The sequence below is a fragment of the Acyrthosiphon pisum genome, chromosome X (assembly GCF_005508785.2).
Source record: "Acyrthosiphon pisum isolate AL4f chromosome X, pea_aphid_22Mar2018_4r6ur, whole genome shotgun sequence".
In the NCBI taxonomy this organism is placed as follows: domain Eukaryota; kingdom Metazoa; phylum Arthropoda; class Insecta; order Hemiptera; family Aphididae; genus Acyrthosiphon; species Acyrthosiphon pisum.
The window spans coordinates 125,681,329-125,698,399 of NC_042493.1; the positions used below are offsets into that span (position 1 = coordinate 125,681,329).

At 32.1% G+C, this 17,071-nt stretch overlaps 1 protein-coding gene across 2 annotated transcripts; it reads right to left on the reverse strand.

Annotated features, from left to right (window-relative positions):
- Positions 1-636: 636 nt before the first annotated feature.
- On the reverse strand, positions 637-16,264 carry LOC100569053. Of its 2 annotated transcripts, none has more exons than XM_016800640.2 (4): positions 15,883-16,264; positions 15,242-15,352; positions 14,669-14,750; positions 637-3,481 (listed from the first exon to the last, which is right to left on the reverse strand). In XM_016800640.2, exon 4 carries the CDS (start codon positions 3,428-3,430, stop codon positions 1,952-1,954), a length of 1,479 nt encoding a protein of 492 aa, XP_016656129.1. In that variant the 5' UTR covers positions 3,431-3,481; positions 14,669-14,750; positions 15,242-15,352; positions 15,883-16,264; the 3' UTR covers positions 637-1,951. The 2 variants fall into 2 exon arrangements, with proteins under 2 accessions (XP_016656129.1, XP_003240153.1); XM_003240105.4 differs by having other exon boundaries at positions 15,822-16,264.
- Between the last annotated feature and the right edge of the window lie 807 nt (positions 16,265-17,071).

Consider the following 17,071-nt stretch of genomic DNA (forward strand, 5'->3'; position numbering starts at 1 on the left):
CAGTTGCGTTGCCAGGGGGCTAAGGAAGCTATAGCTCCCCCTCCCCCCCATTGACTGTGTTGACCTTAGAATTTTATCAAGATTAATAAAAAAATAAAAAGTAGCAAATAAAAGACATATTTATTCGTATTTTTTTATATTTTTTTCTGAGACTTAGCCCTCCCCCCCCACCATGAAAAATCTTGGTTCCGCCACTGACTGTGTGTCTGTATTGCACATTTGTATGAACATAATATTATGATCTGATTGAACCAGAAATCGAGCATCCAACAGACAGGTAATTCAAACTATGTAGGTACATTAAGCTGGCTGCCTCTGAATAAATAATTAAAGTATTAAATTCCTAATTAGGTACTAGTATTATAAAATACTGTTCTGCTTGTCTATTATACTATTGCATGTACCGTACAAGTTTATAAGTTCAGCAAAATACTCGTCCTCGGATATTTCGTTATTAATTTTTCAAATAATAAATGATTATTCGCATAAGAAATTGTTATAACACAAACCATTAGTAGGTCATGATGAAATGACTGTCAAAATGTATGGATCTATAGCTAATTTAAAACATCAAGATCGGTTTATCATACGTTATACCTGGGCAGTTCTTACTGTAATATAAAAAAAACAACAAAAATTAAAAAGCACAATTTTTATTAAATAAGCACTTAAGTTAAGTTGTAAAAAACGTTTTAGGAATAATAATGGCTTAAAAGTTATATCTTGTAGTGTTTCAAAAATATCATTCATCGGGAATTGTACGTAATGCTAGTAAATATAATTTTACCTATTAAACTGTAGCCTGATTAATAATTATATTACAAACATATTCAGTAAATTCACGCCGTTCTATGCTAAATCAGTAAGTATAATGATAATAATATAACTAATAATAATACGATAAATGCTATTTTTTCATGGCAGTAATTAATTCCTAACTAAATTCTAAAAGTAAAATATATTACAACTATAGTAATATCAATATATAAAAACCGTACTTAGTAATGAGACTGACGGATCGTTTTTCGTGTACCATGATTTGGATGTGTTACAAATTCGACCATTTCATTTTTTTTTTTGTTTGTTATGTTATTTTAAAATTAATAATAAATAATATTATAATTATTTCACAAATAAAAAAAACAAACAAGTACGGATGTTAACTACAGTCTATATTATATAAAATAAAATAAAATGAATAATACAAAGATTGACAACTCCCCAATAAGCATAGCTTGATCTGGGCAGTTTATTTAAATTCAGTTAATGGCATACTAAATATTTACAATACCATAGATAGAAATTACATATTATTACATTTTTGATTAATCATAAATTAATTAGTCTAAGATCAATATTATTTAGGTAAGATTTCAAATCATTTACACTATTATAATTATACATATACTAATTGTAAGCAGTCTACATAATTTAATTGCCATCGGAATAGAACATTTTTGATGCCAAAACGAATGTCACTATCTAATATCAAAACTAACATAATATTATATAAAATAACACGTACAATAATTACAAACATATTTACACGGAGTGCATACACCGGGCAGGCAGTCCGTTTGTCGCTGCTAAGGGCCAATTGTACCATCTCCGATTAAGGCTAAATGGAATTTAATCGGCCGAATTTGGCAGGTTAAATATCTGCTATCAGATGATTAAGCGTGATCAAAGTTTAACCGTAGACAGTACAACTGGCCCGAGTAAAACCGGATTCACAGCTGCGTCGCATGTCGTGTCGATCAAATCGTACCGTGATTGGTAATCACTTTTTTGGTATCATGTAATGACCAAGTTGCAACAGAGTATACCAATAATTGACTACTAACTTTTAAACCATATTGGTTACCAGCCGTAACCATATCACAATAAACAAAGCCCTCGCACGACACGACACACGACGTAGCTGCTGCGTGAAAGCGTCTCGACACGAGTTTTATACTCGTCGCCACGACCGCCGTTGTTGGGCACGTAGGCGTTTATACCGAAATATTTGCTTGTTGCCGAGATACCACCGGTAAATCCGCGAAGATCGAAAGAAATCGCGAATGTAATACCGGCAGGCCACGTGTCCGTTGGCCAATGCAATGCGCATGCACGCCGATCGGTCGATGGGGCATTCACTGTTGAGCGCGAATTTGAGACAGTCGAGGTGCCCATATCTCACGGCTTCCAAGCACGTACGAGAGTCCATGACGGCGCCGTTAACTTGCAGGATCTCCAGGCACCGCAAACGGCCGAGACGCGCCGCTTCGGCGCACGCTAGTCCGTCGGCCGGACAGTCGTTACGGATTGCGTATTGGAAACAGTCCATGTCGCCAGACCTCACGGCTTCCGTAACCGTGCGCGAGTCCCAGGGGACGCCGAGCCTGTGCAGGTACGCCAGGCACGCCGCGTGGCCGTAACCCGCTGCCTCGGCGCACGTTTCCTCGTTGGGCGTACACCCGTTGGCGACCGTGTAACGGAGGCAGTCTAGGTTCCCGCCCCTCGCGGCCCCTAAGCACGTGTGTTCCCAGTCAATGGGAACATTTTTCGCGTGCAGGTACGCAAGGCACTCCGTCCGTCCGTTCCTCGCCGCCTCGTAGGCCGCCGCCGACGTGCACGGACACCCGTAGTTCAACGCGTAACTCAGACAGTGTACGTGCCCGGATCTCGCGGCCATTGCGCACGTATTCGAGTCCCAACGAACGCCGTGCCTGCGCAGGAGCTCGAGACACGCGAGCTGGCCGGACGCCGCTGCGCTGCTGCACGCGGCCGCGGAGCTTGGACAGCCGTTCTCTAACGCGTACACGAGTATCCGAATGTGTCCACCGGACGCGGCCGCCACGACCGTTTCGGGACCCCAGTTCTCGCTCAAGTGCCGCAACAACACGGTGAGCCCATTCGCCAAGGCGTTGTTCCACGTGTGCGCGAAGTCCCACGGGCAACCGTTGTCCCGCGCGTACTTGAAGCACTCGATGTTCTCGAGTCTGGCCGCGATCTGGCACGTGTCGGCGTCCCAGGGACACCCGTTGTTATGGGCGTACATCAAGCAGTCCAGGTGTCCCCCCACGATCGCGTCACAGGGTACGCGTTTGTTCCACGGGCAGCCCAACTCGCGGGCGATCCTCATGCACCGCACGTGCCCATTGAACGCGGCCACGTTGCATATTTCCGAGTATCTGAAGAGTATATCATCATCGTCTGATATTTTTGAGCACAACTTCCCACACATGGACCGTCTATCGCCGAGCGGATTGAACTTGCCGCAGACAGTGTTGTAAAGGATTATTTCCAATAACGCTTTGCAACATTCTTGCAAGTCCAAGTGCGGTACCTCATAATCCCGATAATGTTTCCGCTGAGCTTCATTGCACGCTTTGTAAGAGAGCATTGCCAGACTGAACACGGCGGAAGTACTGTTGTCGTCGGCCATGATAACGGCCGCGCGTGTCCCCAAAAAAAAAAATCGCGGCCAGAGGACTCCCTGTAAATGAATAAAACACAAAACATAATATAGAACAACAATCAATTGTAGTACAGCCGCGTTGCCGGTATGAAAATTAAAAGTTTAAATTTATAGCCAACTGTTAGTGTCTTAAAAAATGTGTAAGGAGGTATTAATTATTATAATTATCTTTAGAACGTACGTATACGAGGCAAGTCCAGTGAGTAAGTGTACTCGTGGCTGTAGGTTATATCAAAGCTAAAAATTACTTAAAATTTGGGGGATTGTTGTCCCCCCAAACCCATCCATGCACTGTTTGCGAAAATTTGTTCAGGACTACTCAAAATAATTAAGCACCCAGCCACGTTAAACGTCAACCATCACTGTAGGTACCTACAATATATTTATGTGACAATGTATAATACTGTATTATAAAAATTGCAATTTTACCAACAGTGATTAGGTAGGTACAACAATTAAAACCAAAGGCGGGTATCATTCTAAACGAATAATGATTCCGAGAGAAAACGGTATGTGGTCTTTCAGTCTATACAATATTAGATACTAACTACTAAGTATATTTTATATTATTGTGAATTGTAATATTAGAGTAATTTATTTTTACTATTAGGCATTAGTACTATACAATAGGCTAAATTCATTTTTGTTGAAAAAATTTCATTTGAAAATGTCATTGTGTGTATAGAATATAATAATATTTTTAAAAAGTATTAAGTACCCAGGAATATTATTTTTAAATTACAAAAAAATCCCTAAAATTGTTATAGGTACCTACTTTGTTAAAATATTAAATTTGAAATTTCTATAAAAAAAACTGTGTTTATAATATATTTTAGATTCTGAGCGGAGCGAGGAAATTAGTGGTTTTACAATGGTGTTTAATTTTATTTTATCCCGTATACAAAATATCTACCAGAAGGAGTACTTCGATTTCAACATATTATAGTTCCTAATTTTTTAGCACATTGAATCAAGATGGTAGGTACTTTAGAACCACCTTTAGGTCATTTTTCGATTTTTCCAATAGATATTTAGTGCCACAGGAAAAACCACCGACAAATTACGATAAACCGCTAAAAATGGGATTTTAATTTCCAACGCTTTGTTTACCACCATAGAAACGAATAAAAAATAATAATACCTATTAGGTATAATATTATAAATTCAGCTTACAGGATATAATAAATAATAACGATATCCAGACTGACAAACATTGACCCACTTGTGACCTACTGTACAGCAAAGCGAAATCCACTTACCCACTTTTTTTTTAGTTTTTTTTCTATAATTGTCAATAAAAAGTTATTTGTTGGGTAAAAAAGCTTAAATAATACAACGCTCCTGATTTATAAGCTCCTGATACTATAGCATTTGATAAATTTAAAAATAGATAGGCACAATTTTTTTTAATTGTTTGGTTATAATATGAACCATTTATGAGAATCTTTGTTTTAAATATTCAACTATAAAAATTATAATATAAAAGCTATACAAATTTAACATTTTATACATTTATAACTACAAAATATTTTGCAAATTTTCGAGATTTTGACGAATTTTGTCAAAATGTTCCATTTAAATGTTTATAAATAATATCGTGCCCACGGATCTTTAATGATTTTCGGGTGAATATCCAATGCCTAACATCAAACGCTCATAACAAATAAATGAGACTGTAGTGTGATTTTATCTAATATAGTCTTAGGATATACCTACATAGATCCAGGGTTCGTAAGTTCATGCACTAAAATATATATAAGTCAGCATAAATTAATGGAATAAACATTGGAAAAAGATGCATTAAAATAAGCACTAAAATATGTAGAAGTACCTATGCATTTTTAAGAACAATATTTTAATTTATGCACTCAAAATATGCATAATTTCAAAAATATTTACACATTAACACTTGGTTGCTGGTTGAAAAAAAATTCTGCACCAAATTCCGATACAAAATGTTTCAAACGGCCAGCAACTATTTGTTTTTCTTTCGGAAATGTTTAAGGTGAAATATGAATACCTAATTTAATTTATCGTATATAGTGGTACGTATACTGAACCTTACATATTTTTTTTTTTTTTAAATAAAATTTCCGAAAAATATTTAAGCGTATATAAGCTTATTGATAGAACTTTTATTTAGACTTAACTTTAAACGGAAAAATAATTCTTTCGAAAATAGTTTAATAGATAGAGTATTTTGTTAGAAAAACTATTTCTTCATCGGATTTGGGAATCACATTACGTTCAAAACCTGGGTGGGCTGAGCCTATATAAAAATCTATATGCTTCTCCCTATTTTTGAAAAATAATTATTGTATATAATTTTAAAGTAATATCCATTTCAATGATATGACTATAGTGTTATCTTTTAATTTTAGGAATGAGTTTATAATGTACCGGCTTGATTGTTACTAATAATATGTATAAATGTATTAAGTATCTATAATATTCTGCAATGATAAATCATATAAAAACATTATATTGATTTGCAGAACTTGATAAGATTTGTTTGAGTTATATAAAATTATTTTGGGTTGGTTAACTGTCAACTGGGTATATAATGTAATTTACATATTATGTAACGGTAAATTCATTTTAAGGGTTCCAAGTAATTTTACTGAAGTTTTTTAAAAACTAAAATTTGAATCACAGACGATGTCACTCTGTTCGAGTTTCCTCGATATTGACTAACTATAATGGATGTGTTAAATTTGAATTTAATGATAATTGATAAATCATTGCATACGAAAAACCATTATGAGCGATTTAGCGAAGCATGTAGATATCAGAAGTCATTTGTATAGGTATTATTAGCCAATTGGTTAAAATGATTGTTAATTTTTTCCAAAAACATCGCATAGATTTATTATTAAACATGTGTCTAAAAAGTGACGTAATTTGGACCACGCAAGGCATTAACATTTGCGTAGGTATTTAAAATCCAATATTGTTGTCATTTAGTACTTTCGCACTTTTGCTATGAATCGAATCGATGACTGTGAGAGTCGTAGTCAACTGCGGGACCATTGCGCCACTCCGATCCCAAATTGTTATTAGCAAGAAAAATAACAATTTTGTCTGAACTACGTCTGAATAAATTATAAATACGTAACCTAATTCGAAACATTGTCTATATTTTATATGATACATTATTTTATTTTTGTAATTACAAAATTATTAATATAAGTAAATGCATTTTCTCTAAATGAATTCTAAAATATTACCTATTTAACATTGGTTCATATATTCATGAAAAATATAGGTATTGTAATATTGTATGTATATACGATAGATAAGGGTGAGAAATTATGGACTGCTCACGAGTGCACAGGATGGATTTTTTGTAGTTGTTTGCAGTGTTGGGTAAATTACTTTTAAAAAGTGATGGAATTACGTTAATCGTTACTTCACATATTTTTATTTAAATTACATTTGCGTTACCTAAAATTATTTTTATCACGTTACTTTACTTTGTCATAAATAAAGTAGTGCGTGGTAGTGCGTTACAAATAACGTTACTTTTTTTTTTAATCTCTGATAACAGTTATCATTTTTTTTTAACCATATTAACATCATGGTAACCGGTAGGTAGGTATATTAGTTTTAAATTCGTACCTATGCCATATAGCCATAAAGGTTGATAGCCGATAGGTGGCTTATACCGTTTTCGATTTGACGCACTTTTTGCACTCGGTGCGCACTGAGTACAAAAACGTATTCGATTTGACCAATATTCAGTGAACTGGTGCGGTGTTTTGTATTCGATTTAATTGCACCGACAACACTCGTGCGCATTTTCTGCACCGCCGATTTTGTCAGTGCAATGAGTGCATTTTATAAATATGAACCGTTTTTCTCGATAACGGGGAACAAAATACGGCGGCCCTATTGACAATTGTATTTCTTTCCATGTCAACATAATATTTTGTTTTCCATAATATTACACATAAATGTATTCGATTTATAAGAAACTAATGCAATTTTCATGCAACACTTGCTCTGTGCCAGTGGAATTTCAGTGCACACTATTTTGTCAAATCGAAAACGTTATTACTCATAAGTCGTAAATCAAAATTCGTTTTAATTAAATTTTATTTTTAAGCCGAACTCTTTTCTTTCTGATAATGAAAGTAATAACATTAATTCCTGGAATGTTTAATAATATTGTTAACTATTATCGGAATCAAAAGTAAATAAAATTGATTTTTAATTTTTCTGGAATATCTTATCAGCTTATTTTTGTACTACATTCAAAACTATTATTTTAATAAGTAACGTGGAAAAGAACGCATTAGTGCGTTACTGCATAGAAATTACTTTTAAAAAGTAATTGCATTACAATTGCGTTACTGTAAGTAAAATGTAATGAAATTACTGCTGCGTTACTGAAAAAGAAATTGCGTTACAGTAATTTGTAATTTGCGTTACGTTACTACCCAACTACTTTGCACGAGTTTGAAACTGTAGGGGTCGGCAACTGGAGGACTGCGGTCCGAATGAAATCAGTTTAGATCCGGACGGCGGAAGGCAAATCTCTGGACACGGTCAACCATTGCACTTGACTATTTTATTATTTTATATTTTATTAATAGAAATTGTATATTTTATTTAATTTATCAGACTCAGATTATAGTTATATCATAATTCATTGCAAATATTTTATCAAGCAGGTAATAATCGGTTTTAATACGATTTTTTTTTACACTTGCAGTGAAGCATCATTTTCAAAAATTAATTTTTTGAAAAACAAACATCGGATAAAATTAACAGACTCTCATCTTGAGAACACATAGCGCATAAGCTATTCTCCACGAGTTCTCGATTTCAAAAAACTGTCTAACAAAAAGAAATGCAATTTTTCGCATTAAATTACTATTATAACATAATATTATACAAAATTATAATTATTTACCTACCTAATATTGTATTTTTTTTTAATATCAATTGATTATAATAACTAGATGATTACTTCTATTTTTATACTGATATTTTTCAAGTATAAAGATTTGACAATGATTTTTTTTACTGGACCTCATTGATTTATTATTTTAATCTTTAGGACTCCAGTAAAAATTACTTGCCAACCCCTGATGTAGATTAAAGTTCTATTTATTTATTTATTTATTGCTCCCTTGAAAGGTAATGACTAATGAGGTACGGTCTGGTATTTTGAAATAAATAATATATATTGGTATACATTGGTAAAAAATTGAGACTGACCCTTGTGAAAAATTTGTTCCAGTCGATCAGGACAGTCTATAAGTTTATAGATAATTAATAGAAAAAATAAATGATATGTATGTATTAAGCTGTCTCCATTCTAATGTAGGGATTTAGGATCTTATGGCGAAATCACTTACTGGTTTACCAGCCAAATCAGTTTTATGAACAGTCATCCAAAGAAATTGTCTTTGAATTTTCTTAAATTTATTTACATGACTAACTTGAGTTGGATTCAAGGCAACCAAGCCAAACTCAAGAATAGGTCTAACAAGAGATGAGCATAAGATAATTAATTAATATAGGGATTGGTTAATTCAGAGCAATTTTTTTTTTCAGAGATCCTAATAGCTTTACTACAAATTATGTTAATAATTAAATATTCAGTGAAGCTAAATCTTCACATAAAGTTACTCCTTCATGAACATGAACAATTTTTTAAGGTTATACTTGTACTTAAACTTATTATACATAGAAACAAGTCAATAATAGCACATAGCAACAAACCTTGTCATTACATTCTAATAAATAAATGATACTCACTCGTTAAGTATGATAATTTTTCATGATAAACGACTCATGTACTGTATATACCTGAAGAATTGTCTGATTATGTTATCTGATATGTAACTTTCTTATTTAAGTATTTTTTGTTGTTAATGATGAAAAGCGTGTGTTAAATTTAACTAAACATTGGATCTTCAATAATAACTTAATGTAACTAGTAATGCTGTGTCCATCGTGAATCCGGCAAGTGTGGCGGAACAGCACGGTCAGACTAGAATTTGCACTCACTTACTAGCTGTTTAATTGTCTATATATATATATATTTAAAAGACAATTTGTTAAAAAGTAAAATACAATTTATTGAAACTTATGATTGTCACACTTATTTGTGTTGTCGAGGATAACCTCACATTCTTGTTGTGTCATTCATATTTTATCTTATATCTAAACATCTTATCAATTGATCATATTATTATCATTACCCACACACTAGCTACTACATTTACTTAAGACACAGCATAATATAGGCTTATGCAATCAACATTATAGATGATTTATTGTATTTCATTAATTTGTGTATAATTGACAATGAATAATTATTAAATCAGATTAAATATATTCATTATAATTATTTCAGACTATGGAACAATTATTATTAGCTATAAATCAACATTTATATGTTTTATTGTTGTTTTCTTATATAAGAATTGTTGGTAAAGCGATAGAGTATGGGGAAATGCAAATATGTACTCCCGGTATGTACTCAATAATCACAATAAAATTTCAAGAAGGAATCTCAAAAACAGTAAGGCAGAGGCGTACTAAAGGGTGTCCGGCCTAGTGGGAATGTGGGGTTACCGGCCCAAATAGTGGTAGATTAAGGTGGGGAACATATAATTAATACTATTGTGTATATTCCATATACTTTTATTTTGTTGTAAACTTACTTAATTTATTTCTTATAGTAATTACAAGTTTTTAAATCTTTACCATTTGCAGCAAGTTGTTGCATATTAAGTTTATAAAAACTTCAGATTTAATTTTTTTTAAATTATTGATTTGTCACTATTTTTCAAAAGTCTGGACTATAAAGCACTTTTAACTTATTTTATTATTACCATGTGTATTTGAAAATATTAATTATCTGCAGTCTTACATGCACAAATAAAGAATTAAGATTAACATTAGGGTAACCTGGTCCTAAGAAGCTAGTATTTAAAAAATAACTTCTATGTAATAAAATGTATTGCCTATGTATTATATAATATTGTCTTGTAATTAAACATAATATCATATATATATTATAATGCAAATACCTATTGACTTATACTATTCAGTTGAAAGTTGAGCCAAAGTTCCCTTAGAATTTGAGTCTAGTTGCACTATTGTGTAAGATGCTGATCAACAATTAGGTAATTAAGCTTAGGTTCATATAATCGTAATGTAGATTATACATAACTAGTAAGGGCCTGTTTTACAATCATAGGTTAAACCTCGGTTAAAGCTAACCCACTGATTATACCAGCCTGTATTTATAGATTGTAATACGGGTACTAAGTAAATATGGGAAATGACACGCTTAAGTATTTTTAAATAGGGGCATATATTATGTATAAGCTGTATACTATTAGACATTTTTAAAGTATATCAAAGGAAATGTTTTCATCAAAAATAAATTCAACCTACTGTTTTATTAATAGTACAATATCCCAAAACATAAAAATGTATTATCATTAAATAGTTTGATTTTTTAGTTATCAGTAAATATAAATGTATTATACTAAACTACAATATTGATCAGTGGCAAATGCTGACTCCGATGCATAGGCATGCTCATTTATCATAATGTACTATAGTTCTATTTAATTTATAAATGTATAAGACTTAAATTTAATTAATACCTATTAATTATTATATTACTTTAATTTTGATTATATTACAAAATTTATTGACAAAGCGCATGCCTTGGGTGGTAAGTACCGCGGCTAAAGGTCTCGGAATAACAGGTATTTAACAGCGATAATAAGCGTTGTATAGCTTGCGCACACAGCTATTGCATGCTCTGTCAGTAAATGTTACGATACTGATAATTATACCAGAAATAAATGATATTTTTGTCATACATTATGAATTTTTTAAATACGTAACATTATATTATTGACGACAAAATAATATTGAGGTTTAAAATAATTTGTTTGATAATATGAAAACGAATCAATTAATTACATACAATGTTGTTGAGCATTTACAATATATTGTATAAAAAAGTGTTTGTGATGATATTATACAGAATCGAATTAAGAGCATACAAATTGATATTTAGTTAAGGGGCCTCGCCATCGCATTGATTTAAGGAGAATCATTTAGGCAATTTCTAATCTCGTTGTCGCCACCCGAGGTCTATGTGTTAGTCGTAAATGATTATTAGTGTGTGTGGCGTCCATGCGGGTCAATTGTAGTGGTACGGAGGGCACTCGCACGCACATGTCAGTGTGTAATATTGTGATCGTGAAAAAAATGTTTATTTTTCACTCAAACACACAATTCTAATTCCAACACAACGTCGCAACGATTAACTCGATTTGCATTCTGACAAAATATTCTTTTTTTCCACAACATTTACGAGGCATCGGTCGAGGTATATTTTTAAAATTGTATTTAGTTAATTAAATATTTAAGTTGGAAATTCTGAATTATTTTGATTTTTCTACAATTTTTATTGCATTTTAAATTACAAAAATTAAAAATGTGGCTCGACCGTTTCCTTGTATATATTACGGACAATCCGAATATTTTTTCAGAATAAAAATCGTGATAAATGTCGGCCCGTACCGTTGGAATTGGAGACAGTAGTTTTTGACAAAAAAAGACGTGGTAGCGAGGCCCCTTAAAGTAAATGTAATTCATCAATGACTGAATAATTTTTTTAAATTTAATTACAAATTAAGAGTTTAATACTCAAATATATATAAAAAAATATAAAAATTATACTTAATAGAAACGTGTAACACAAACTACAAGTGTACCTAGACATTGAGTACAACACAATATCCAGATAAAACAATTTACAAAATCTATTAACTATTACTATTTTATGGGTTGTTATACATAATCACTAAACAGTTTAAGTGTAGAATGAGTAATCTGTTATCCTCTTAGTATTAGTCTTAGAATTAGCATAAAGCTACAATACCTACTAAAATATTTTAAATATTTTAACTCTATTAAATGTATATATATTTTATTGACGTTTTTAATTTTAAATTTATTTTGTTTATATTCTAAAAATGCTAATAAAAATGTTTGCTGTCTAAAAGTTCAAAAAATTAAAACAAAATTCTCCTAAGTTGTTACTAGGTAGGTATATCAATTGAAAAATATTAAAGATGCACAAGCATGAATTTTTTACAAGCATTTGTATTTGGATTTTAAATTTTGTCAATACTTGTCAAAACATTGCAAGTAATTTTACAGTTAAAAATGTACAAAATATTCAATTTTTATAGTTTAGGATTGATAATTTAAAATGAGTTTTCCCACAAGTAGATCACATTGTAACTAAAAATATAAAAAATACATAAAAAAAGTTTTCTTTTCTATAGACATTTTTACTCAAATGTGGATGAAATAGATATTTATACAAAGAATTACGGTATTAGTTGTTTTGTTGTAAATTAAAAATATTATTTATGGGTAATTGTAACTTTATTTATTAAAAATTTTGATATAAGCATTCATTGAAAATGGTATGTACTTACACTTATTTTTTAGTTATACCAAAAAAAAAAAAAAGGAATTTTCCGAAAACTAGTTATGTATATGACTGGACTTGTATTCAATATTTTATCATTAGACATTTGACTCTCAACTGTTTGCTGTACTATGTTTGAAGTCCTCCTATAAATTCAATAATCTGTATTGAAAGCTACTACTTCAGAGCTCAAACAACTAGAGCATATAAAGGAGGAAGATTGTTGGCTGACTTATATAGAAATTAATAATTTTTTAAGACTGTACAATAATATACCTATGAAAATACAGCTAACAATTTATGTAAGTACTCATACATTTGTAATACTGAGTTTAATATTTTTTGTTTACTACCTAAAAAAGATCGTTCTCAATGTTTACGTGAGTTATATTAAATACTGATGATATTGAAAAAGTTCTTTTAGTTGAAGAAAAAAATCTTAGTGGAATAGAAGAAGAAAATGATAAACAATTAGCTTTAAATTATATAAATACCTAATAGCATGGATTATGATTACTATAGATCGCTCACTGCGGTACAAAATAGGCTATGTTAGTAAATTCATAATCAATTTTAATAATAAAATATAATTACCTATACATATTATGACCTTCAAGCAATACTTCCAACCCCTAGGGAGTAGAAGTATCTGCCTTCTATTATAAATAAAATTATCCATTTACAATTTTACAATATTATGTTAGAAGAAAATAATCAGTTTGTTACATTTGGAACAAAAGTGAAGCAAATAGGAGTTAAGAGGACACCGGACCGAATGTGTTGTCTTTGTTTTACAAATGTACAACATGGCAAGTTTTGCGTTCACAATAATACATTTTACTCTGTAATTTGTAAGATTACAGTAAAATGACCTCTTATGAAATTTAAATCTAAGATTATTATTTAGGGCATATCATAGGATGTTTATTATACTTTAATTTTAAAGTGAGTTCTGATTATTTTAAGATGTACAAACAATTTACAATTTTAAAATACTCATAACACGCTTTAAAATTAAAATATAATAAAAAGCCTATGAAACGTCAATCTTACTTTTTAAATTTTTATTAAATTTTATTGTGATTTATTCATCTTATAATAACTATCATCAATTAATAACTTAGTTTTACAAAGGAATTTTTATAAATAATACCTATTGTTACTTTTTATTATTTGATTTGATACTCAAATTACACATGTAGACAAAAATGATTATTTAAAAACGAATAGTAACATAAATCAATATGTTTTCAAACATTTGTGAATAACATTAATAATAACACATCCATTTTAAACATCTAGCAAGCATTTTTAAGAACAATGTCACTTAACATATGTTTTCTATCTAAACAACATAAAAATGTCATTTTTAGTGTTTTTTATGTATCTAAAATAACTAATTGATATGTTAAAATATAACAATATAAAATGTCAACAAATTTGGTGCAATTTTCATATTTTGTTTTTCTGTTCATATTTAACAAATAGAAATAAACGTTAAGATACAAGCAAGGGTTGATAAGATATTTAATAGGATTGCAACACATTGTTGCTCTCTCTGGTTCATTAGCAAAGCAGAGAAAATGCATTCATGCAAAATCATAGTGCAGCACTACAGCGCATTACTAAGTGATGTAATTTAAGTAATACCACCGAGTCAAAGCATTCAAATTTTTTAACTCTAAGTCTGCCTAACTAAGTAAATTTAAATACCCTTTACAAACCTTGATTCTGATACTTAGCACCACACGCTTCAGTAGCTGGAGAATCTTCTTGTATTTATTTGACAGTATTTTTCAGCGTCACCTGAAATAGTGATAATACTAAATCAATCAATACTTAAAGTTACATTATAAACATACTGCGATAGTACAGTCGTAGAGACTATAATAATATAGAATCTAATTAATCACATATATTCTAAATCCCGTTTAACGGCTTAGTAAATCAAAAAACGCACGTATGATACACAAGCATACCAGGCCTAATTAATAGGAATATTAATATAATTTAATCAATAATAGTAAGTTGAAAACACTAACTATAGTGTATAAAGTATAACATTTTAGTAACTTGCGTTAAAAACTATTAGATTCCTGATTCAATTCAGCAACATTACCAGTCAAGATTTTTAAGCAAATTTGCCTGTACATTTATAAAATTGAGTACAGCAGTAGGTACGGCTTGTGACAAAGTGATGTCATTTAAGTACTTAATACAACTAACTCAACACATTCAATTTTTAAGTCAAATTCTAAGTCTGCCTAACTAAGAAATTTTTTGAAACATTTACAAACCTTGATGCCGATACTCTGCACCGCACACTTCAGTAGCTGGACGTATTTCGATATCTTTTATATTAATATTATCCTCTTGAATTCTTTTGACAGTATTTTTTCCATAATCGGCTGAAATAATGATAATATAAAATCAATCAATACAATAATATTGTAAACATAATGCAATAATACAGTGGAGGCTATCATTAATGTAGAACCGAATTAATCGCATACATCTTAAGGCCCGGTCTACAGCCGTCGGCGTGTATGAACTTTAATGATGTAAATCGAAAAACTCTCGTTAGATACGCATGTGTGAAACGGGCCTATGTAGCAGCTACTACCTAACACTGATCTTTAATACAATTTAACCAATAACAAATTGAAACGATAAACGACTATTGGATTCAGGACTACACTAATCGCGATTGACACTAAGTACGATGAAAAGGAACAGCTATTGCAATGCGTCAATGCGGATTTTCTAATAAACGCAACGTAACCTAAGCGGCGTGGATGTAAAAAATAATCACAGGAAACGCCCAATAACCACTATCAACAAGTCGCAACTCACAACTACGAACGCATGTCAACTTACTGTTCTTGCTAACTGGTAATAATTTCAACGACGAACCACTGTTGCTAGTCGTATAACTTACTTGTAAGTCGTATCGGCGGATCGACGTGTGAGCAGATCACAGACTATTAGCAGAGAAACGGTAGTACCCGGCGGCCGTGATCGGTAAAATATTATGGCGTCGTGTTACTATAATAATAATAATAATAATAATCGATGTGCACAGTTGTTGCGTAGCACGGCGGCGGCTGTGGATAGCGACGGGTGACGGTAGCTTCCGACAACTGGCGACCAATCACAGCGCAGCCGACACTCGCCAGCTGGGGGGTCTGACGGCTGTCGGCGACTCATTTGCGTGCGAAAGTGGGAATTCTTTATTCTGAATAGAGTTTAGATAAGGAACATTGTTAAAAGTGAAGCTGTGAACCGCCGCCATTTCGTCGGTTGGCAAAAAATTTAATTTATCATACAAAATGTATTGGGAATAATATTTTTTTTAATGGTCAAATAAAATAGCAAACGTAAAATGACTTATATAAAATATATATTTTTTTTTTAACCAACATGCTTAAAAATAATAAAATACGATACAATATAAATCATAATATCATCTGATTCGTCATATGAAATACTATATAATTGCCAACCAACTTCGAAGCTTCAATTCATGACTGGAGTTCGCTGTCTAGTACTATATAGAAATCTGTAATATATCTAAGCAGGTATGTCGGCAGCTTATCACAAAAATACGAGTTTTGGTCCTAGTTCGCGCTGGTGTTCACAGCTGTTTTCATTGTTCGTCCAATTTTGTTGTATATTCCTTAGAAAAGAAAACATATTTTACCGTTTTCTCCAACGACCACCAGCCATCGGCGTAGTCTTAATATATAAAATGAAGATCAGCTGACTACCAGAACAGCTGTCTGCAAGCCACCCGTGGAACGGAAAACGCCAGCCAAGTGAAACCGTGGCGTAAAAAATTTAACACCGCTCCGTTTCTACAGTCCGCCCGACCCGTTCCCGGCGATTCCTTGGCGCGTCCAATCGCGTGCCTTCGCCGCGGCGGCGGCGGTCGGTTGGTTTTCAAATGCTTTTTTCGCCAGCGTCAGTCGTTATTATTGCTTTTTTTTTTCTCGATTCGTTTCGTCTTTTCAATCTCCGCCTGTGCTCTATTTGTTAAGTTTATTTCTTTTAAAACCCGTGGATATGCGGTTTGTACCCAAATTCGGTTTGTACACTTAAAATTCGCGTTCACGAAATGTAGGTCGGTC